Genomic DNA, 24,838 nt, shown 5'->3' with positions numbered 1-24,838 from the left:
CTCCCTTTGAAAACTGTATAGAATAACGGCCCCCCGGTCATTATTCTATAGAAAAACTGACCCCTCCAAGTAAAATGCTGACTCCCTAAAGATGACTCCCTTCAAATCTCATATAGAATAGCGACCCCGGTTATTATTCTATAGAAAAAGTGACTCCTTCCATGTAAAATACTCACTGCCGAAATTATTACATTCGAACTCTCATACAATATCGATTCCCGGACAGTATTCTATTTAAAAAAGTTACTCTTTCCGTGTAAAACACCGGCTCCTAAAAAGACTTTCGACGATAATATCTATTAAAAAGTGATCCCCACCAAACCTAACGGATAATTTTACTAGATCTACAACTCTAATACCCTCATTGCCAATAGTTAACATTTTGATTGTACTACTACTACTGGTGTAGCTACTTCTATTGCTATTACTACGTGTACTTCTTCTTCTTCTTCTACTACTACTACTACTTCTACTATTACTACTATACAACTGCTACTACTGATACTACTATACCTGCTTCCACTAATACGTCTTGTACATCTACCTCTTCTTCTCCTGCTGCTGTTGTTGCTGTCACTTATTCCTCTGCTGCTGCTGCTGCTGCTGCTGCTGCTGCTGCTGCTACTGCAACTGCCACTACCACTGCCACTACTACTACTACTACTCCTACTTTCTATTGTTGCCGCTACCGTACTTTACTGCCACTGCTAAGTATTGCAACTTCTATTAATACTAAGTTCTATGCTAGCAGTTTCTTGTGCAGTTTTCTTCTGAAGAATTACTTCATACCGAAGTTTGCAGGGATTATTGACACTGGTGTGTTTTGTGAACGTATTGTGAGTTGTTATTTTCCTGAAAAAAAAATGTATACACCAAGATACAGCGTCAAGAAATAGAATCCCTTTTCCCGTTGCGGAATGCTCTGATCTCTGTGTCAAGTGATGGTATCTGGGGCTAATGGTCAAACAGAAGGACGGACGGACGGACGGACAAAGGCAAATCTATATGCCTCCTCCCCCGAGTGGGGGCATAAAATGCAGCAATTAGGCCTAAGATACATGAGTTATCACTAAATTTGACCAAATGACCGGGGGTCGTTTTTTTATGGGAGTCAATATTCTTCGTGAGGTTCAGTTTACTTCACGTGGAGGAGTCACGATTTGCTCCCGTTGATACATGGGCGGATCCAGTGAAAAAAAGTAGTTTTTATGCAAGAATTTCAGTTTATTTGCGTCAAAATGACTTTTAACTGAGCGGCAAAAATCCAAAGAAACAGCCACGTCCCAAGAAAATTCACATCCTTAAAGATAGATTCTTCAGGAGTATATGTATAGGTGAGTATATGATAAAAACAAACAAATAAAAGAACACGACGGAGACTGTCAAGGGACGGTCAATGCCAAAAATACCACTGGGGAGTTTGGCTGGTTTTAATTCTACGCAAAACCTCACACTTGAGTCCTTCTATTTCACAATAGTTACAGGTCAGTATAAGTAAAAGTTATCCCTGAAAATAATGTATTTGACACGACTGTAGTATATATTTATCAGAATAGGCAGAACCTAAGAGAATTGATTTTGCGAAAACAATCATTTCAAAAATATTGTAGCGCTGTAAGAGTATATACCTTCTGAGAACATTTTACGCAAAATAAGAATCTAGATGAAAAAAGAAATTTTCTCTATTATGACAATATTTTTTCAACGACTGGTTCCAATACTCGCTTCCAAGAGCGGGGCCTGTTGTGTAGCTTATGAATTCAGACATTTTAGTTTGATTTGTACTTTTAAAAAAACTGATTTTTATTCTTGAATTCGTTGGGTGTACACTCTGCTAAAAATGTGTTTCATACTGATGTACAGTATCGTCATATCATTTCTTTGAAACATAGAATGGAACTAAATAAAAACTAGCTGCCCGTGTCTGCTCATGAGAGGTAATGAAAGAAACACACCTCACATTCACTAACGCTGTCGTAAGATTAAATTTGCTATACTGAATGGAGTCCATGATACCAAAGGACAAGAAATAAATAATGATAAATGCAAATGCTGTGGTAATGTTATGACAGCAAGTCAACACTTACAAGACAGCTATTGCGGATGTACCCTCTACTAAACTTGATTCTCATCTTAATGTACAGTGAAACCTGTTTTAAGAGATCACTTAAGGGAGAGCAAAAATGTAGTCTTATAAGACATGTGGTCTGTTAATACAGGTTCGTTTTATATGAAATTCACTATAAAGAGACCTAAAATTAATGGTCTTATAACACAGGTTTTTGCTTGATACAGGTGGTCTCTTAAGCAGGTTTGACTGTGTTATCAAATCATCTGTTTGAAACATAGAACGGAATTAAACAAAACCTTGCGACTCGGTTTGGCCCAGTCCGCTCATGACAGGTAATGCAAAAACATCCCTCACACTCTCTATGACGGAAATCATTGAATGAAATCTATGATCCTAAAGGACTAGACAGAATGCAAGTACGGCGCCACAACACTTAGAAACTGCCATTGTAAAGGTAAATAAAATATTTAGGAAGACCCACGTAAATGAGCAAATTTTGTAGACTCAGTACATGAGAAAATAATTAATTGAACTACACCCTCTCACGCTCCCTAGCTCTATTTTACAGATACCGTAAATGGACCCTATTATCTCAAAGGTCCAAAATAGTTTCTATATCCGGCTACATTTTCTTTCTTTTGGAAACTCTTTTAAGTTAGAGTATCATCAAACAGTGTAGAACAAATGGTGATTTTCCTTTTATAAAATACGAACACAATTAAATTAGTTGAAGCGCAAAATTGTGTGCCAAAATTATAGGCTAATTTGAGCTAGGGTAATTCAATCGAATAGTGCCATCTCGGTAGTATATGGGAGAGTTACATTTCTTGATAGCTGAACTTAATTAATAAAGTCGTATGTTAACTACATCAATACATTTTTTTTTCAAACGAGAACATGTATCATGAAAGAAACGTATATATCAGTAACAGACTCTGTAATAATACTAATAATTCAATGTTAACTGTAGAACTGATTTCTCAAGCTATCTAAGATAAATTGGTAGAAAATAAAAAAATGGCGCGTAAACAAAATGTAATTTAATAAGGGTCAAGGCGGGAGAGCCTATCTTTATCATTCTTTCAACCAATTTTGTCCATTTATTTTTGCAGCTGATTCCTTTACGAATAGTGGAGCAGTTAAATGTGTAAAAATACAATGATAGAGTTTATATATAGACAATTTACTACGTCTATATTCATCGGGAAATCACCCTGTATAGAATGAGAATAATATATTGATTATTGATCTGACCTAAATATAGATCATGATTTGTTTACTACCCTGAAATTGTATTCATTGGTGGTTTAAAATTCTTCACACGTATAGACTGCGGGTTTAAACATATATTTTTCATAGAAAAGTTTACGATTGCAAAATGTAAAACAAAAACGTGATTTATGTAAACTATGTCTTACAAGGAATTCAAATGTAATGTGTTTTAAATTTGAAGTGAAAGTGTGTCAGAGTGGAAAGTTGTTGAAACTACTACGTTTTAAATGTTTGAAGTGTTATTGTATATCTTGAGGTAAATTCAGTGTTACCTTCCTGAATGAATGAACCTTTGACTAGATTTTGTGCTTTACTAAGCTTGACAAACAATGTCATCAAAAGGAAAGTCATCTAAAACAAGGTAAAACTATTTCTTTCCATTGATTTCTATTGTATGCTGATTCCATCTTTACATGTATTTGAAAAATGTTCTAACAAGTGTTTAGTCTTTAATGGATCCTTTCACCTTTGTACATTGAATAGTGCATTGTGTCATCAATTGCAACACTGAATACATCTGTTTTCGTATTTTCAATCTTGTATTAAGGGCTGAATGAAAAAAGAGGACTTTTATTTGGGAAACAGGGTTTAGTTTTGCGTGCTTTGTTGGCAAATAAAACAAGGTTTTGAGTTTAGATGCGTAGTAATCTAATCACGAAGACCCGATTCTAACACGTTCGAATTATACCAGGAAGGGTTACTAATCTGGAATCTTTTTTAGGCGGAATAGCCAAAAGTAGGTAATTTTGCGAAACGTGTTTAAATTGACACGATAAAACACGGTAAAATTCTTCTTTGTTTTCCTGTTAACATAACCTATCTCTTCTTTGATAAACAGACTAGTTCTTTAATGTATTTTGTGTAGAGAACCGATACACGACACCGATATACCCAGTACTGTATAAACAGCGAATACTATGAAAGCATTTCAGAAATTCAAGTGACCAGGCCGGGTCATCTAGATTAACATTGTTTTAACTCCTGACCAACGTCCGATTTCGACTTAAAATTTCTAACTATTGGTGCAAATTATTTCACATTGTTGAAAACTTGCCGACTTTTCTATGACTACATGTATTATCTTTAAGAAAAGTTTCATGAAACATCTGTGATCATATAATGCAAACAAAATAAAAGGTAAATTTAGTAAGTTCGAATTACAAACTTTACGCGTTGATGAATATATAAACAAGCAGTATTTGTCGCGTTAAGTATAACAACTATGATAAGTAAATCTATAATAAAATAAACAATGTCAACTATAAGAAAATTGATTCCATTGACCTTACGCCAGATAGCCTGTAGCCACGCCTACCAGTTGTCAGGGGGAACAATTCATGCTAGGCCCGACAAACAAAGGAATCAAATGGCGACGGCAGAAATATTTTGCCGGACATTCTAGTTGATTTCGGTGTACGCTACCTCAATTCACACGTATTTCTAAAGTGAAAAGACAAAACACAATCGTTAATAAGTGGATGTTCTGTAGCGAAACATAAATTCTACAAAAAACAACGATACGTTGTTGTTAAAAGCCGGGAACTGCACCCGAGTATGAGGAAAACTAAACAAGGCAGGGGGCCGAGCGGAAAATACGTAAAAAAGACGGAAATCTCTGAAACCATTATAGCTGATTTTGTGGGGGTTTTTTTAATTGTCCGTTGTTTTTTTTCATTGTAGAAACGTCAAATTTCGATCTCCCGGAAATCATGTAGGGTATGACTATATTAAGCAGACTAGAACATTGATTTTTATTAATTAAGGTTGAAATCAGACTGTGGATTCTGAATCCTATTTCAAAATAATTAGATAAATTAAATAAGGTAATTTACATGTAAAAATTGTCACTTGTGTTATTTAAGAAACGTCGGATTTCGAAATACCGGAACTCATTTAAGATGCTCATATCATTGTTCAACATTATTCAGATACATAGCATTTAATGTCTAATACTTAGACATGATGTGTTTTAAGTATAAGTAAAGAAAGTTCTATTATTAGAATTAAAACGTGTAAATGATAAATAAATAAGATATAGTCCAAGGCGATGATATAGTCCATACTCATATTTCAAGACATATACCGGCGCATCGCAGCTTAAAACAATGTTTGAGCCTACCAAATTTCTTTATAAAGTATACAGAATGAATGTATAATTTTTTGTTTAAGAACATATCTTCTTTATACGAAATATGCTATTTTTTCTGGAATTTTAGACGAAGTTTACGCTGTCTATTAAAATGAAATTTAGAACGAAAGAACACACCGAGTGCTAAGTCAAAACTTTGAGCACCTGGAAAATTGTTGATTAGACTCATTAAAAAAAATCTTATATTAATCATAGTTTTTTATCATGTTTATTATTTGTTGTATTATCACCCAGGTATGACTTAACATACACCAGTGGGAGATTGATGTAAACCTTAAAAAATGCATAAATCATGTTTCTGGTACATTAAGGCATAATATTTACACGTTACCATTCAAATAATATAGGACATCAAATACTTGTGTTTTATCAGTACATACCAGTTACTCTGGTAACTGATGGAATATTTTTACTATTGAATAAAGAATACTAGGCACTTTTGTTAAATAAGAAAGTTAATTTTCATAGAATTTTACACTGATTTAAATGAAATAATTAAAACATTATAACACAATGAGTGCTAAGTCGAATTGCTTTGCTTTTAAACACTCTTATAAGATTTTTAAGATCAACTATTCTTGAGGACGTCCACAGAGCCTGATACATCGTTGACAATATTCGAGGTCTGAGAGTGGATTTGGAAAAGGGAAGCGCTCTAGTATTACACTCTCTTCCCTGTATCTGATGTAAAGGTGTCGTAACGTCACATTTTTACCATTTTGGACGATTTTTCGGTGGTATTTATATTCTTTGACTGGCGAGTCCGGCACTAAGTTTGACAGACAAAATGGCGGCTAACAACAAGGCTTATCAGTTCTGTTATCTGATTGGTCAGTTGGAACCTGTCAATCAACACTGGCGTAAGGTCAATTGTCTTAAATCATTGAACTTTTAATTACAGTTGGTTAATTTTGTAACTAATACGGTTTTTCAACACCCCGACGACTCACATATTACTTCCACATCTTTAGTGCATACGACTTGGTCTCCGCCAAATAAACCATTTTATTTTGTGGAGGTACATTGTACTGTTATACACTTATTGAATGACTTGCTGGCCAATAGTCAAAACTATTGCCCGATATCCGAAAGAAACAGCGAACACGTACTCCAGTTTGAGTCTTTAACTCAATAAATAACACAGTATTATTTTGATCATAGATTTCTACCCTGCCGTTAGACCCCTATCATGTCCAAAATTATCAGGTTGAACCTTGAGGGTGTAGGTCAGTACTGTACTGCACTTCGTATCTCTGAGATCATTCACTGCCGGTGTAATGTGACTCCTAAGGGATTCGTTTGGTACCGTGTGAAATGACCTATTCTACGAAGTTATTCGCACACAGGTGACCCGTTTTTCCATCTCCGTATGAGACTGGATCACATCTACAAGAAAATGCTTTGGAAGCACTGAACGCAACCAAACAAAACAATCGAGTCTTTATTGATGATAAAGAGGTAATGAAATGTGAAACACATCTGACTCAGCCGGAACTTTAACAACATTGAATTGACTCCATGGCCTCAAAAGACTAGAAATGAAATGAAATCAAACACCGAGTCAGCAGCGCCTAAACCTTGCCCTTGATTCTTCACATTGTATAACCAACCTTTACCAGTATATCGGCAAAAGTTTCTGGAGTTATACTTTGATGTCAACATGTAACTTCGTCATTAGGCTTCGGCATATTTGATGTATTCGCAAGACGTTGCCAACAAGCCAATCCTCAATATGATGCAAAAACCTTACTCCTAGTTACAGCCTTTAGGCAACGCGTATCTCCCTGTCGCAGCTTCTTTGTCTTTAAACGATTCTGTTTACTTAGATAACAGCAGCTCCTTACTCCAAGTTAGAACTTCTATTTAGAAACGACAACAACGCCTGGTCTCCAGTTACAGCTTCTATTTACTTAAATTACAGTAACGTCTAACTTCCGGTTACATCTTCTCTTTACTTAAATGACAACAACGCCTAACTCCAAGTTACAGCCTCTATTTAGAAACGACAGCCATACCTAACTTCCAGTTGCAGCTTCTCTTTACTTAAATGGCAACAACGCCTAACTCCAAGTTACAGCTTCTATTTAGAAACGACAGCCATACCTAACTTCCAGTTACAGCTTCTCTTTACTTAAATGGCAACAACGCCTAACTCCAAGTTACAGCTTCTATTTAGAAACGACAGCCATACCTAACTTCCAGTTACAGCTTCTGTTTCCCTAAACGACTAGCATTACTAATCGCCAATTGGTGAAGAAATGAAAAAGCAGTCAATGACGACTGTATATACACATAATATGCACTGACGTTTTATTTACATCTGTCTTTGATAACTCACCGTCAAGGAAAAGTGTTTCTTAGCTGCCACTTGGATATAGCGACAACCGTGCCTTTTGCTTTATCCTTGAGCCGGGAACAGTATATGTTGGTCTGGTCAATAATGTCGCAGAAATGCTGATACATGATGCTGCCATTCTTTTCTGATCGAGATTTGTTTTTCTGTTTGTAGACTCAGAGACTTTTTATGTTTTTGTGTTTTTTTGTTGTTTTTTTTTTTTTTTTTTTTTTTGTTGTTGTTGTTTTTTTCATTTAATTGCCGCTCCAGATGCGCATCTACTGCATTCTTATAAATGGGAGAATGGATATAATGAGTCTGTTTGAGAGTATTGGATTCTACCTGATCGTTTTTCTGCTTGTATGAGTTAAAAATGGCCAGAGGGCCGAACAACATCGTCAATATCTCTTTCCAGAGGTTGGGTTGTCAGGATGACGGCAGTATGCCTTTTTCTTTAAAGTGGTGTAATTCATCCGAGTCTGTGTAAAAAGATTATTTAGCACATTGAACTCTGTGTATTTGACGAGTGATTGTAGGTTTGCATTTCGGACATTTTGAAAGTTTGCCCTCATCAAGTTCGTGTGTGAACAAGGGACAGTAGGCTCCGAAGTATGAATGTTTTGTTTGGAAAGGAGAATGTTTATCGATCAGTGAATCTTAATATATTACATAAATTACATGTTGAACAAAAATCTCTAGCCGATTCACGTTTGTGCCATTTGGGAGTACATTTAGGGCATGTGACTTGGAAATGTCCTGCCTGATTTTACTTGTAAATTATTTAAATGGAGCCATTCACTGACTAACTCTTTGATGATACCCGCTTAATTTCTTTCTTACCTTAGAGACAATAAGCAGTTTTGCAAATCCGTGAATTTCTCTTATTTATATCTCAACTTTAAACTCTTTTTAATTTAACAGGCATCTTTTGATACATAAAACATATACCTATAAAGCTATGCGCTGCAAATTGAACCAAAGAACGCACTGCAATAACATGTGCGACTTTCGTCTCAGGGGAATTTCTACATGCACATTTCAAATTAGCCTGCAATATGTCAAAAATAATTTATTTAAATTGTTCTTTCATTTGTTTTGTGGACTTTGATCTTGAATGTTCTGCTGGCGCATATGATATACATTGTATAAGGTAAGTGTTGTGTATGCACTTGTATTTTGCATTTTATTCGATAATTTCCATTTCATATATTTATGATGATACTATCAGTTTAAATTTGCAAATAATAACTTCAATGAACAAAGAAATACATTTGGAATGAACTAACTCATAAACCTTACAAATAATTAAAAATTTTGAGACCGCTTCGAAAAAGATAAAAGATAATATTATTTATATTAGGCTCCTACAGTCAAACAATAACCAAATAGGTTCGACACGGTTTCTGTTTTTTAATGAGTGCAAAATTGACTTTAACTACCGTAAATGAAATAAAACGAAATAGATGCGGTGATCTGGCGGTTAAGATGTCGGACAGATAGCACAAAGAGTGTCAGTTCATGTACCACATTCTCTCACATGACACCAGTAGCAGTTTTCTTGAATAGACTCGCGAGTGAGTAAAAGACATAATAAATAAGTAATCACTTAAATAAAATAAAACTAAACCAAAAAGTAATACGTAAAATTTCTCTTCATTAATTGGCATTAATCAGTTTGATACTACGAGAGGTGTTCTAAAATTACGAGACGTGTACGTGTTCTGAAAGTAACTGATAAGCTGATACTCCTAAATTTCTAATAAACGACCAGAATAGTATGCAAGATACATTGATAGAAAGATATGTTCTTTGCCTTTGAAATTATACAAAAAATCATGTATATATCTTTATATTGTATAAACTTACAGAGGTAAAAACGTTGTACTGTCGCAAATATCGTGAATGTCAAAATGCGTTTACTGTTTAATTGATTTGGGTTTTTTTGTTTTCTTTTGTGTTAAACACCGTTTTTCAGCAGGAGTTCAGACATGTAACGGCAGGCAGCTAATCTAACCAATGTTCCTGAATTTTGTACCAATGCTAACCTGTTTTCCGCAAGTAACTGCCAACTACTCCACATGAATCAGAGCTGGAGGACGAATGATTTCAGACACAATGTCTTTTTCTCAAATCTTCACGGAGAACATACGCCCCACCAAGGAATCGAACGATCCATAGATCTGCGCTTTCCCTATTGAGCTAAGTGGGAGGACACCGTTTAATGTATTTTATAATACCTCACATAAATGTCACATGCAAAGTTCCCATTAGTTTAACTTGAATAATATATCATATTCCCCAGTGATTTAATAACGTTATTTGGTTTTCTGCGCATGTGATATGATCAGTAATTTAATATCACTTGCTCAACAGCGCGATTTTCTTTTTCTGCGCTTGTGATAGTTTTTTTCTTTTTTCAGGTAATATGATATTTTCTCTTTGAATTAATGACTGCAACGATCAAAGTTGACGAGGCGCTTATCAATTATGGGAATAAATTATTTTTTTTAGTATTTATGTATGTGTAAACCATGCCGACTTTTCTTTTTTTATACATAAGTCTTAAGGTTATAAAGATGCCTTTCTATTGATGTATCGACTTCATTATATCAAAAACCTATTGGCATCGTAAGTTAAGGTATAATTTACGAAAAAACTAAGGTAAGACTAAGGAAGCGTTAGCGTAATTAAGCTATGTGCAAACATAAACCGGAAGCGTAAATTATGGATGACGTCATTTTGACCAGTTGCACGTGTACATGATCGCGCACAATTTGTGTTATTTGTGTATATTGCTAAACAACGTCAACATGATGATTGCATTTTACCTGTGCAAGAGGTGTAATGTCTACTAAAAAGTATTTGCGTTCCATCAGACTTTATTTCCTAATAAAACGAACAAATTGTGTGGTATTAATTTCAGCGATGATTTCTGCCATTCAAGAGAGGCCTTTATATGGTGCTTTACGGCCAGTATAGTTATATAATCTTTTGGCCACATATGCCAAGTTTTGTAAGGCATGCACAGAAGTTTCCTTATTCGTCAAAGAGGGAAGTATGTATATAACAATTATATACACACACAAAAACCACTTTAAATTGAACAACCTTGCAGCCTTAAGATACTTGCCTTCTACAGTATCGATAAGGGGAAGTAACACTGTTGGAGTTTCCAAGATACCTATCAAGATTGTGAAAATAAGACGCCACTTGTAGAATCAATAGATGTATATAAAATTTCATTCCTAATAGAAAGACATTAAATGGAACACTTGAATAATATTCATGCTCTCTCTTGGAATCAATTTAGATAATTTGGATACAAACGTGACGATTAGTTGCTTAGACATTCGGTACTTAACAATTCGTGCTAATAGCTTGTCGGAGGTAACATGGATGCTTTATGCTAACTTTGCATTAAAACATTAACAAAAGGTTTTAGAAATATGACTTCATCTGTATAATAGAAAAGTGAATGGTGCCTTCAATAAGAAATATCAAACAGAAAAAAATATATGTGTGATAAAAACACCTTTACATATCAGCGGTCTGTCGTAGTTTCTTGACAGTACGTCTCGGGCTAAGTCGAGTCTGTAGTGAATTATCTTTAAGAACTGATATACATAGTTATGCAATATATCTTATTTTCATCACATATTACTTTAAGATTGCAACATCTCAACGTTGATTAAATCTTAATCAATATGTCGTTTACATCACAAATTCAAATTTTGCTCACATACTCACAAATTCAAATTTTGCTCACATGCTGCCGGATGGTAAGTAGACGTGGGATGTGCTATGCTACAACAGGAGAAACAACACCCCAAGAATGCAGCACCCTTAAAAAGAACCCTACAGCATTGTATATATTTATGCTGATAAACTAACACTATGAGCTTTGTTTATTCAGTGCTCGACCAACAAGTCCAGAGAGAGCGGACTCGAGCATGTTCTACAGCGATTCTGTCTCGACTAGTGGTGAACCCGTATTTGCATCAAACATCGATCGTTTTGAAAGTCTGGAAGCTGTCAGCAAGGCAATAAAGCATGAAGGTGTCGACAATTGTGGCCTTATATTTGGTGAGTATTCAATGCAGCAAGGTGATAAAGCTCGCATATGTCAGCAACGATATCCTTATGCCTGTTGGGTATTCAATACACCAAAGAAAAAATGAAAGTGTGGACATTTGTAGATAATACAATACAGCAAGGCAATAAAACATCAAGGTATGCGTACAAATATGCGCTTATTTTTGTTGAGTATTCAAGACAGCTATGCAATAAAACATGAAGTTGTCGACAACTGCCACCTTAAAAATGTGTGTTTTCAAGGCAGAAAGGAAATAAAACAAGTAGGTATCAAATTCAAAAGCAGCAAGGCAATAAAATCTGAAGTTGTTTATAACCGTGGACTTATATTTGGTGAGTATACAATGCATTAAGGCGATAAAGTATGAAGGTATAGGCAGCTGTCGGTTTATATCTGATGATTATTCAAGGAAGCAAGGCAATAAAGCATGAAGATGTCGACAATTGTGGCCTTATATTTGGTGAGTATTCAATGCATTAAGGTGATACAGCACGCAGATGTCAGCAACGACATCCTTATGCCTTTAGGGTATTCAATACAGCAAGGAAACAAATGAATGTGTTTGTTTGTTTGTTTGTTTGTTTGTTTGTTTTGGGTTAAACGCCGTTTTTGTGGACCACTGCAACCTTATATTTGTAGAATATACAATATAGCATGCCGATATGAAATATCAAGGTGTGGCGAGGCGGTTAAGCATCAAGGTATAGGAACAAATATGCGCTTATTTTTGTTGAGTACTCAAGGCAGCTAGATAATAAAACATGAAGTTGCCGACAACTGTGATGTATTTTTAAGGCAGCAAGGCAATAAAACACAAAGGTATTAACTACTGTTGTCTCTTATCGGGCGAGTGTTCACAACAACAAGGCGATAAAGCATCAATGTGTCGACAGCTTCAATTTTATATCTAGTGAGTACTCAAGGCAGCAAGGAAAATAAAACATGATGGTGACGACAACTGTGGCCTTTTCATTGCAGATAACTGCGAAATATATTTTGAAATTAATAATTTTTAGTTATAGGCAAGGTATCGACAGCTGTGGTCTTAATGAGGTGAGTATTTGTGGAGTATTGAAAGCAGCAAAGCGATAAAACATGAAGATGTTATAACCACTGTGGCCTTACATTCGGCCAGTATTCAATCCAGCAAGATAATATTAAAGCATGAAGATGTGAACACTCTAGCCTGATCGTTTGTGAGTACTCAATGCAGGAAGGCAATAAATCATGAAAGTATTGACAAATGCGGCCTTATCAATGTTGTTTTATTTTCTGCTCATTTGGGATCATGGAGAACGTTCAATTTAATTATTAAACAGTTCCGTTTTAAATAGAAAAAACTTGAAACACAAAGGTCATCAAAAACGACAAAAATGTTGCAGACTCGGTTTGATTGAGTCTGTTTGTAAATGTATGTTACCGCCCATGCCCTCTAGCCACGGGCTGAGTAAACTCAACATTTATACAGTAGGCAATAAAAGACGGCAACTGTAGCATTATACTTGATGAATGTTCAGTGCAGCAAGGCGACAAAGCATGAAAGTGTCGGTAACTGTAGCCTTGCATTTGGTGAGTGTTCAACGTAGCAAGGCAATAAAGTCTGAAAGTGAAGGAAACTGTAGTCTTATACTTGTGAGTATTCATTGTAGAAAGGAAATAAAGTCTGAAAGTGAAGGCACCTGTAGTGTTATACTTGGTGAGCATTCATTGTAGAAAGGCAATAGCGTCTGAAAGTGAAGGCACCTGTAGTGTTATACTTGGTGAGCATTCATTGTAGAAAGGCAATAAAGTCTGAAAGTGAAGGCACCTGTAGTGTTATACTTGGTGAGCATTCAATGTAGAAAGGCAATAAAGTCTGAAAGTGAAGGCACCTGTAGTGTTATACGTGGTGAGCATTCATTGTAGAAAGGCAATAAAGTCTGAAAGTGAAGGCACCTGTAGTGTTATACTTGGTGAGCATTCAATGTAGAAAGGCAATAACGTCTGAAAGTGACGGCACCTGTAGTGTTATACTTGGTGAGCATTCAATGTAGAAAGGCAATAAAGTCTGAAAGTGAAGGCACCTGTAGTGTTATACTTGGTGAGCATTCATTGTAGAAAGGCAATAAAGTCTGAAAGTGAGGGCACCTGTAGTGTTATACTTGGTGAGCATTCAATGTAGAAAGGCAATAAAGTCTGAAAGTGAAGGCACCTGTAGTGTTATACTTGGTGAGCATTCATTGTAGAAAGGCAATAGCGTCTGAAAGTGAAGGCACCTGTAGTGTTATACGTGGTGAGTATTCATTGTAGAAATGCAATAACGTCTGAAAGTGAAGGCACCTGTAGTGTTATACTTGGTGAGCATTCATTGTAGAAAGGCAATAGCGTCTGAAAGTGAAGGCACCTGTAGTGTTATACGTGGTGAGTATTCATTGTAGAAATGCAATAACGTCTGAAAGTGAAGGCACCTGTAGTGTTATACGTGGTGAGTATTCATTGTAGAAAGGCAATAAAGTCTGAAAGTGAAGGCACCTGTAGTGTTATACTTGGTGAGCATTCAATGTAGAAAGGCAATAAAGTCTGAAAGTGAAGGCACCTGTAGTGTTATACGTGGTGAGCATTCATTGTAGAAAGGCAATAAAGTCTGAAAGTGAAGGCACCTGTAGTGTTATACTTGGTGAGCATTCATTGTAGAAAGGCAATAAAGTCTGAAAGTGAAGGCACCTGTAGTGTTATACTTGGTGAGCATTCATTGTAGAAAGGCAATAGCGTCTGAAAGTGAAGGCACCTGTAGTGTTATACGTGGTGAGTATTCATTGTAGAAATGCAATAACGTCTGAAAGTGAAGGCACCTGTAGTGTTATACTTGGTGAGCATTCATTGTAGAAAGGCAATAAAGTCTGAAAGTGAAGGCACCTGTAGTGTTATACTTGGTGAGCATTCATTGTAGAAAGGCAATAAAGTCTGAAAGTGAAGGCACCTGTAGTGTTATACTTGGTGAGCATTCAATGTAGAAAGGCAATAGCGTCTGAAAGTGAAGGCACCTGTAGTGTTATACGTGGTGAGCATTCATTGTAGAAAGGCAATAAAGTCTGAAAGTGAAGGCACCTGCAGTCTTATACGTGGTGAGTATTCAATGTAGAAATGCAATAACGTCTGAAAGTGAAGGCACCTGTAGTGTTATACGTGGTGAGCATTCATTGTAGAAAGGCAATAAAGTCTGAAAGTGAAGGCACCTGTAGTGTTATACGTGGTGAGCATTCATTGTAGAAAGGCAATAAAGTCTGAAAGTGAAGGCACCTGTAGTGTTATACGTGGTGAGCATTCATTGTAGAAATGCAATAACGTCTGAAAGTGAAGGCACCTGTAGTGTTATACTTGGTGAGCATTCAATGTAGAAAGGCAATAAAGTCTGAAGTGAAGGAAACTGTAGTTTTATATACTTGGTGAGCATTCATTGTAGAAAGGCAATAAAGTCTGAAAGTGAAGGCACCTGTAGTGTTATACTTGGTGAGCATTCATTGTAGAAAGGCAATAACGTCTGAAAGTGACGGCACCTGTAGTCTTATACTTGGTGAGCATTCATTGTAGAAATGCAATAGCGTCTGAAAGTGAGGGCAACTGTAGTGTTATACTTGGTGAGTATTCATTGTAGAAATGCAATAACGTCTGAAAGTGAAGGCACCTGTAGTGTTATACTTGGTGAGCATTCATTGTAGAAATGCAATAACGTCTGAAAGTGAGGGCAACTGTAGTGTTATACTTGGTGAGCATTCATTGTAGAAATGCAATAACGTCTGAAAGTGAGGGCAACTGTAGTGTTATACTTGATGAGCATTCATTGTAGAAAGGCAATAACGTCTGAAAGTGAGGGCACCTGCAGTCTTATACTTGGTGATTATTCAATGTAGAAATGCAATAAAGTCTGAATGTGAAGGCACCTGTAGTGTTATACTTGGTGAGCATTCATTGTAGAAATGCAATAACGTCTGAAAGTGAGGGCAACTGTAGTGTTATACTTGATGAGCATTCATTGTAGAAAGGCAATAAAGTCTGAAAGTGAAGGCACCTGTAGTCTTATACTTGGTGATTATTCAATGTAGCAGGGCAATAAAGTCTGAAAGTGACGCAATAAAGTCTGAAAGTGTATTTTTTGTATTCTTTTATCATACATTTATGCACAGGTGATTATGTTTTTGGTATTTTCTTGTTGTTGTTGTTGTTAAAATATCGTTTACAGTACAAAAAGAATATTACATGAGTGTCTTTTCATACGGAATTTAATAAAACGCGTTGAATAAGATCATAAATGAGAGGCTTAATCAATTTAATTCAACATGTTTTATGAATTCAGTATGGAAAGACACTAATGTAATAATATTTTTATCCCTGCTTATACATAAAAAAGTTTTCTTTATGTACCATTCTTCACAAAAGTAGTTCAACCAACGTCTTTACTTAAACGACGTCAGCCAGTACACCAGGGTAGTACCAAAATTATGTAACGGCTTTATTTCATTTCTATGTCAAACATGTGACAAAAGTATTTCTAATGGGAAAAAACATGCATATTTGTATTGAAAACACGACAATATTGGCGTCACGTCGACGTTTTGTTTGGCATCGCACTAATGCAAAGAAAGAGAGCTACCAAATTTGATCTGCTATTTTATGTAAAAGATATTTTACAATCAAGCTGATATAATTGTAAATAACAACTACATTACAGGTATTGATTATACATTAAGCAATAAGTTACAAGGACAGACGACATTTGGTGGTTACAGTCTCCACGAGATTTCAAAAGACATAGTTAATCCCTACCAAGAGGTTTGTAGACTTTTATTTAAACATGTGGATTTAGTGAGCTTTTCATGGTAGATAACATTCCTGTAAACTGTATGTGTTGCAATACGCGTCGATACTATCAAATTCTCTATGGCCTTCTGCCATTTATCAAAAATAGATAGATTTCAAAGAAAGTTAACGAGTTGAACAACATGAAGTCCGACCACTCTATCAATTTTCGACCGCGACAAAGGCCGTACAAACCGCTGATAAGCATGATAAGAAAGTAAATATAAAACACTCCCCAAAAAAAATCTAAAAATTAAACGTACTGTTTCGAATAAACACTGTGACCACCCGTTAAGTTTGACGAAATATAAGGCATCCTTAAAATTATTACCGGTGCATGTCTTATTGAACGTCACATAATGCACCGAAAAATGAACAAAGCGGTTATAATGAATGTTTTAAGAAAAAGATTATAAATACTCTTCCACTACACACTTAAACTATTCTACTTATCACATGTACAGGTGATCCGTATGCTAGGAGAGACATTAGAACCCCTGGATTTTTCCTGTAATGAATGTTTAAGAAAAAAAGAGAGAATAAATATGCTTCCACTACACACATAAACTATTTTATTTATCACATGTACAGGTGATATGTACACTAGGAGAGACATTAGAACCCCTGGACGATGATGGAATCATCCCAGCTTATGGTTTTGGTGACAGGCGTGTCAAAGATAAAGGGATATTCCCACTAAAGACTGAGGTAGTCAATATTTTGCTGGTATCTGCTGTACTCTTTCTATTGTTTAAGTTTCCATTCTTGCAATCATTAATTTAAGAGCCTGCTCTACCTACTGGAAAAAATAAAGGTCCTAAAACTACTCCGTGTGCAAGATTAACTTTCTGGAAACAATGAGTTAAAAACAAAAGGTCATTAATGTAAAACTGATCCGTGTCTGTTAAAGGTATAGCTCAAAACTAAATAGAATGTCAAGTCAGAAGTCTGTCAGAATAATATATATAATGTTTATTCCACAGGGGCTATGTGACGGTTTTGCAGAGGTGTTAGATGTTTATAATGAAGTCACACCAAATATTAAACTAGGTGGACCAACAAACTTTGCACCGATCATTGAAGAAGCTATTGATATTGTGAAAAAAGAAAAACAGGTAATTTTCATTTCTTGCTTTGAATTAAATTCAGTTTTGTATATTTTTTCTTCATAAGGCAACACTTTTTGAAAAGTGTTCGAATGATTCGTCTAACTTGTAATACTATAAAACTTACAGAATAAGATATCAATGAATAAAATAGTCATACTACGATCATATTGGCACTCTCAATAATGACTGCTCAGTCATCAACTGGACTTATTTTTTATAACTTATCATGGCTTGCGTAATGAGCCATTACGCGTAATGATCTCAGCCCAATGTCATTATAACTTATGCAGTATGCTGTTTCATGTAATCGGCTGGTTTCCTCGGCTACTTGCATTAAATCTCGCAAACATCCATCCCTTCTAAACGACTCTCAAAATTCTGCAAGCCAGCTGGGTCTAAAACAGATAAATTAAACTGAAAAAAAAAAATTCCCCCGACTTATGCAATGTTGTAAATTTTAGACAGAACAAAGTAAATAAATACTGTGTTTTCTTCTTGCTTCAAGCTGCAATAATTGTATTACGGCTATTAGATTACCGGATTGAATCTGGAGTGTCTCCAGGAACCGCATATATTACGTATGCGTTACACTGAAAAGGAATAAGGTTTGTCCTTGTGTGTTTGATTTGATGAGATTGCTAGTTTAGTTTTGGCTTCTACGAGCTGTTAGACAGTTGAAAAGTACAAATCAAACCCTGAACAATAACATATTTGTCGTGTTGTGCGATCTATGGAGTTCCCACTTTTTCTATTTTAATAAAATTATGTCCTGTGTGTTAGAAGATCAGTTGTATGTTCAGAAGACAGTTAAGTTAAAAACGAACAACAACAACAACAACTCTGTTTGATTGATTCTATTTTCGGGGGGAAATGAAATGTGTAGCACCCTAACACCCCTAACATCTGCATAAGCGGAACAGCATTGAATTCATTCCGTGATCTGAAAGGATAAGGTATAAAGCTATTATAAAATGTTTGTATGTCTGATACAAGCTTGTTTCTAATGACAATAAATCTCCTCCAGCGCAGATTACATTTACATGTAATTTTTTTCCTTTGATATATTTATTTGCAGCAAAACAAGGTACCTCAATATTTCTAGATCAGTTCATTTTTCTCGCCTTATTAAATGCTTTTATTTGTTTGAATACTTCTCACAATTGTTTTGTAGTTGACATTTAAGTGTTGGCATCAATCGCTAACTTGCAGCACGTTTGTTTCGTTTTAAATTATGTTTTGTTTTGCAAGAATTTAGTTATTATTTCCATTCTCTATGAAAATGTTGATTTCGGTTAGTCTCAGATGACGATACCAATGCATTTGCCTTTATTTAACTCAGTTGATACATAGCTTCAACGTGTGTGAAGTTTTGTTTTGTATTACATTAGTATCATGTTGTACCTTTGGACCGAACACGTGGACTTATAGAAATCGTCTTGCTATTTGGAGACAGACTTTCGTTTTTATATCAAATCAATTGTAAATACGCAATATTCTAAACAAAAGTTATTATATACTAATATTTTATCATTTTTATAAGGTAGCTCTATTTCCCATTCAAGAAAATGTTTTATTTTTAACTTATTTTTTGGCTATGAAAAAAAACAACACAATATTTTACATGCATAATAGCAAATGGTAAGCACAATTTACGCCAGTCTTTCAGCACAAATTACGCCAGTCTTTCGTGGGTCATTCAGATTTAGGGTGTTTTTTTCTTTTATTTGAGCTGGCTGTTGATAGTTTTACATTTTAGCAGCATTTGCACCTTAGGAGTTGAAAGTATGGTTCAGTCCTGTATCTAAACCATTTAGGCCATATGTCTCAATGCTGTATTTTAGCATGTTATTAAAAAATGATAAACTACTGTTTACGCCTTTTGCGATTAAAATATAAATACATCAGGGAATATATAAGACCAGTTTAATCTATATCTCTGTAACATTCAATAGTATGATTATGGTAATGGACTCGTGAAGATCATCGGCGATTTACGTGAGATTACGTATCATTTAATGCTATTTCGGCTTTCTCCGGCAGCTGGTGTAGTGCATACGAGCAACCAGCCGAAAAATGCCGAACCCGCACACGGAAATTGCCGATGATCATTACGGATCCACTACCTTTAACCATTTTCATTTTTGTATTTTCCTTTTCCTAATTTCAGTATCACATTTTGGTAATTGTGGCCGATGGTCAGGTGACAAGCGAAGAGGAGACAGTAAATGCTGTAGTAAAAGCTTCAAATTATCCTCTCTCAATAGTAGTTATAGGAGTTGGCGATGGACCTTGGGAAGTCATGCACGATTTTGATGACAAACTGCCTACAAGAAAATTTGACAATTTCCAGTTTGTAGAATTTCATAAAACGAAAGCGGAAGTGAGAAATCCACAAGCGGCAATTGCTTTGCAAGCTTTGATGGAGATTCCAGACCAGTACAAAGACATAAAGAGACTTAAATTACTAGACAATTTGTAAACACCCTGCCATATTTAATTGTACAGTATGTTCAGCATTTTTTAGAAAATATACATTGTCGTGTTACAGAAGTTATGGGTTACTCGGCAAATTATATAATTGTGGGTTTTTAGCTGTGTTATATATTGTGATATGCACCACGAAATTTGGTATAGACAAAAGCAGTAGCCGCGGTCAATATTATCGTTTTTGCTTGTGCCTGTAGATTCATACTGCACAACTAAATAGTAAATTCTGGTTTTATTGTACACCGTATAAGCATACAAGAATTATGAAAAAATTTTTAGGAACTACGCAATATCGACATTCTGTAGTGTATAGTATCATAATTATATGAATTTGAGGATGGCCAGTTCGACTGGATATGTTAAGAAACCGTTTATAAAATTGCAGTTTTTTCAATATCATATAAATGTGTCTTGTGATATGAGAATCCATTCTGGTCCACCAGAAATCATCTGTACATATAGGTAGTAAGGTACAGTTACCTGCCTCTAAAGGAAGTGTATCCGGGAGAAAAGAGGTCCCACATTTCATGATAGATTTGTTTGAAAATAGATAACCAGAGCCTCTGAAAGTAACCAACTTTTATAGAAGAGAAAGAGGTAAAACAATTGCTGAAAAATCATGATTTCTTTTGCAAATGACTGTCTGCGGATTTGTTTAAAGAGTGGACTTGACAACAATACTCTATTCATTCTGACAGATGTGAGAAGAAAAGAAGCAGGTCTACATATCACTTAATATGGATTTTAGCGTTTCTCTCAGTTAGATTTCTTAAGAGAAGATATTTGGAAGAACATTGTGTTAAAGCATTGCATTCATTTGATGTATTTGTACGTAACACTATGGGAAATTACTTTGGGGCCTGGTATAGTTCAAACAATAATGTATATATATCAAGTAGATAGTAGTAACATATTTTGGATTAGAAAGGTTCAATTACGGTTTCATTAGAAAACATTACGATTCAATTATACATGTTAGTAAAACCGGGGAAAGCCTTTCTCTCGAACACAGTAGCTAGATATTGCCGCTTACATATTTACTATCAACTACCTTTACGAGCAGAATTATCGTGTTTTATGAACACCTGGCTACCACTAGCCATAACATGGTCCGATCATTACCAAAATACTTCAGTGTCAATTTACAAAAGGTGTTACTTATGCGTGTATGAAAATTATCAAATATATATCTTTGTCTTCATGTGTAAATGTTGAGTTCTGCTCATCCCGGGGCTAGAGGGCCTGGATGGTAGCATGCATTTCTACTATCATCCATGAACAGGCTCAATCAAACCGATCCTGCAACATTTTCGTTTTTGTCGTGTTGATCGACCTGTGGAGTTTTCACTTTTTCTGTATTACAATAGCATGCTGTACCATTGTTATAATTGTCTCAAAGTCTACTAAATATCTTGCCATGAAATTTGTATTTGTTTGTAAACTTATTTATAGCCGCCACCGGCAACCCGTATGGGCGACTCCTCCAGACGACTAGTAAGGTTAGTGGGAGGATTTACAAAAGACTCCAATTCCAGAAGCTTCCATGGTTCTTTAACTAAACAAATGTAAAGCACTCGTACACGGGACTCTTATCGCAATGTTAGCAATTTTAGTTCGAGGAGCAGAGGCTCAAACTCATGATCCCTGGTTTCGCAGTGAGACTGTAACTAACCAAACGCATAAAATATGAAATCAAAGTATCGACTTTGTATATTGTCTGTTATAACACTGATGCTATAATTGATAGAAACTTCTTATTCATACAGTTAAGGAAGACAAAAAATAATCTGATTTGGATTATGCAAGCATTTCTCAAAATTCCGTGATTTTCTGTCTTATGATAAAAACATCTGATACATAATATTGTTTGCTCATTTTGTAACTCCATTACATATCTGGGGTGTTGACTTCCAAAATGACTGCCAATTTTGTCAAGAAAGGTAACTTTTACAAAAACGCGGGAAATATCCATTGCTACTATTTATTGCAAAGGTTCGACAGATAGTCTTTATGCCTCTAGTTTGCCTTTCTTATTAATAGTATTATCATAAGAATTTTTTTTTTTAAATGCCGGAGGCGACACACTACTGTCTGTTTCTAGATAGAAAAACGCCGTTTGGATGTGAAATGGATCAGGTTAAAAAGAAAATGTATTTGCTCACAGAGCTTTCTAAGAAAATTCATTAGTCCAGAAAATGCTGGTCGTTTTGAGTAATAAACACATATAACCCGATTTGGGTTCCTCTTGAAGTGTTGAGATTTAGGTATTGTATCCACATGAGTCTTAAACTTTCATTATCAGAATGAATCTTTTTGCTGTATGTATGTGAGATTGAAAGTTAGGTTTCGCATCAATATTGGTCGTATTTTCTTTTACTTTGTTTGCACACTGATCGACGTGAAACATTTTAAGCAGATACTGCCTCAGATGATCAAGGTTGTAAATAAGTAACGTTGGTATGTACACCTCCTGGTTATAGATTCCAAAATGAAGAAAAGAATGAGTCAACAACTGAAGCATCGTTTCTTAAAAATAACATTCTTTTGACATTTTTATATTACAACAGAGTACGTTTGTAAAACAAAATAGCTTATGGTGACCAATTCAATACTTGACATTTTTGTGACTGTTTAATATTTCAAATATATTCTTTCTTTTAACTGAGCGACCAAGTTTTATGGAAAATTTAACGCACAATTACATGTATGCTATGGTGTGAAGTGATGCACTACTGTATTTTATTGTGACTTGATAGATCATTGCATTTATAATTCATGCACTATTATAATTATTTCATTGTGATGCACTGCAATATTTTGGTGTAATTTCATGCACGGCAATATTTTGGTGTAATTTCATGCACGGCAATATTTAATTAAGAAGAACTATATTTTGACGTTATGTCATGCACGACTATATTTTGATGTGATATCATGTGTGACTTCATTTTGATGTAATGTCATGCACGACCATATTTCGATTTAATGTCATGCACATATTTCGATTTAATGTCATGCACGATCATATTTCGAAGTAATGTCATGCACGACCATATTTCGTTGTAATGTTGTTTTGGTGCCATGCATGACTATATTACTGTAACTCATTGTGATATCATGCACTGCTATATCATGCACAACTATATTTTCTATTTTGCTATGACATGATTGTGCGACTTTTTCATTGTGATGTCTTGCAAGACTATATTTCATTTTGAAGCCTGCACGGCTTTATCGAGCAAGACTATAGTTTGTTTTCAAAATCATGCACGACCATATTTCTACATCTCCGTGTGATGTCGTGCACGTCAACGATGTATAATGCATCTGATGCTACTTTTCGACGCATTTTGGACATTGATGCACTATGGTAATCAGCCTGAGTGTCGGCACGAATACTTACTTGAAGTTAAGTATGTGATTAGTAAAACTTTATCCCTTGAGAATAAATGCATGCAATTAAGACTGTATTGTCTGCTCACACTATTGGTCAGCTGATTCAACTTCATCCGGGCTTTTCATTTACGCGCATGGAATAATACGAAGTTTCTTACGTTGGATAAAATGACGTAAATGGTAAGTAGTGTGTGCTATTTCAATAGTTCAATGTTAAATGATTTTGAATATATTCCAGATTGTCGTTAGAATGACATTATAAACTGCATGATATACAATACGGACTTATATAAGTAGGACACCTGTCAATGTTACATTTCTTTACGTACATTTAATTTTATCACCAAATGGTTGAAAGTTACCAAATGACACTATAACTTTTATAAACACTCGCCTTCTAAGCATTTGTTAAAAACATAAATCATATTATTCACTTTGATAACTGATCATTATGGTAAAATGTCAAAAAGTCTAAATTTTGCAGACCAGGAATTCAATTTTTCGTCTTGTTTTACTTGTTATTTACATAAACAAAATATTAAATTCCAACAGACTGAAAATACTTTCAAACGTCTTCGAAAAAAAACACAAAAAAAACAAGAAATATTTCTGGAGGCGTGTGTTTTTTAAAACATATTTCTGAGACTTATGAATAATGGCACCATTTTATTGAACAATTCATGAAAACTAAAACTCAGGGTTATATTTTGAACTTTCTACTGAGTGATTAATTCGTCACTAGCTATACATTCATATATATTTTCCAAATTTTACATAATATTTCATTTTTTTAATATTAGATAAAAGATACTTAGTGCAGTGGTAGTGCATTACAGTCCCGGTCCGACTACGTATACCGTGTTGGCAATGACTCATCAAGATACCAGTGCAAAAATAATTCAGTAAAAATGAGACTTAACAATTTTATTGTAAGATTGTACAAATCATTTTTCAATTAAAATCTGTGATTGTATCTACGCATAAATGCAATACAGGGGTATTTATTACACAAACTGTTCTTCGGCAAGAACAGTCTGATATTCACTAAGTGACTTAAACAGACAAGCAGTTATCAATCAATGACATGATT

At 35.1% G+C, this 24,838-nt stretch overlaps 1 protein-coding gene across 2 annotated transcripts; it reads left to right on the top strand.

The window, feature by feature from the left end:
• Positions 1-3,379: 3,379 nt before the first annotated feature.
• LOC123541071 (uncharacterized) lies at positions 3,380-21,781 on the top strand. 2 transcript variants are annotated; one of them, XM_045326436.2, is made up of 6 exons: positions 3,380-3,704; positions 11,741-11,910; positions 16,629-16,729; positions 17,348-17,464; positions 17,740-17,871; positions 20,033-21,781. In XM_045326436.2, the coding sequence occupies exons 1-6, from the start codon at positions 3,673-3,675 to the stop codon at positions 20,342-20,344; spliced, it is 864 nt and encodes a 287-aa protein (XP_045182371.2). In that variant the 5' UTR covers positions 3,380-3,672; the 3' UTR covers positions 20,345-21,781. The 2 variants fall into 2 exon arrangements, with proteins under 2 accessions (XP_045182371.2, XP_053382982.1); XM_053527007.1 differs by lacking the exon at positions 3,380-3,704 and adding an exon at positions 8,868-8,977.
• The last annotated feature ends 3,057 nt before the right edge of the window (positions 21,782-24,838 follow it).

The sequence above is a fragment of the Mercenaria mercenaria genome, chromosome 16 (genome assembly GCF_021730395.1).
Source record: "Mercenaria mercenaria strain notata chromosome 16, MADL_Memer_1, whole genome shotgun sequence".
Taxonomy (NCBI): domain Eukaryota; kingdom Metazoa; phylum Mollusca; class Bivalvia; order Venerida; family Veneridae; genus Mercenaria; species Mercenaria mercenaria.
The sequence above is the reverse complement of the archived record's forward strand: the minus strand, read 5'-3'. Positions and strand labels throughout refer to the sequence as shown.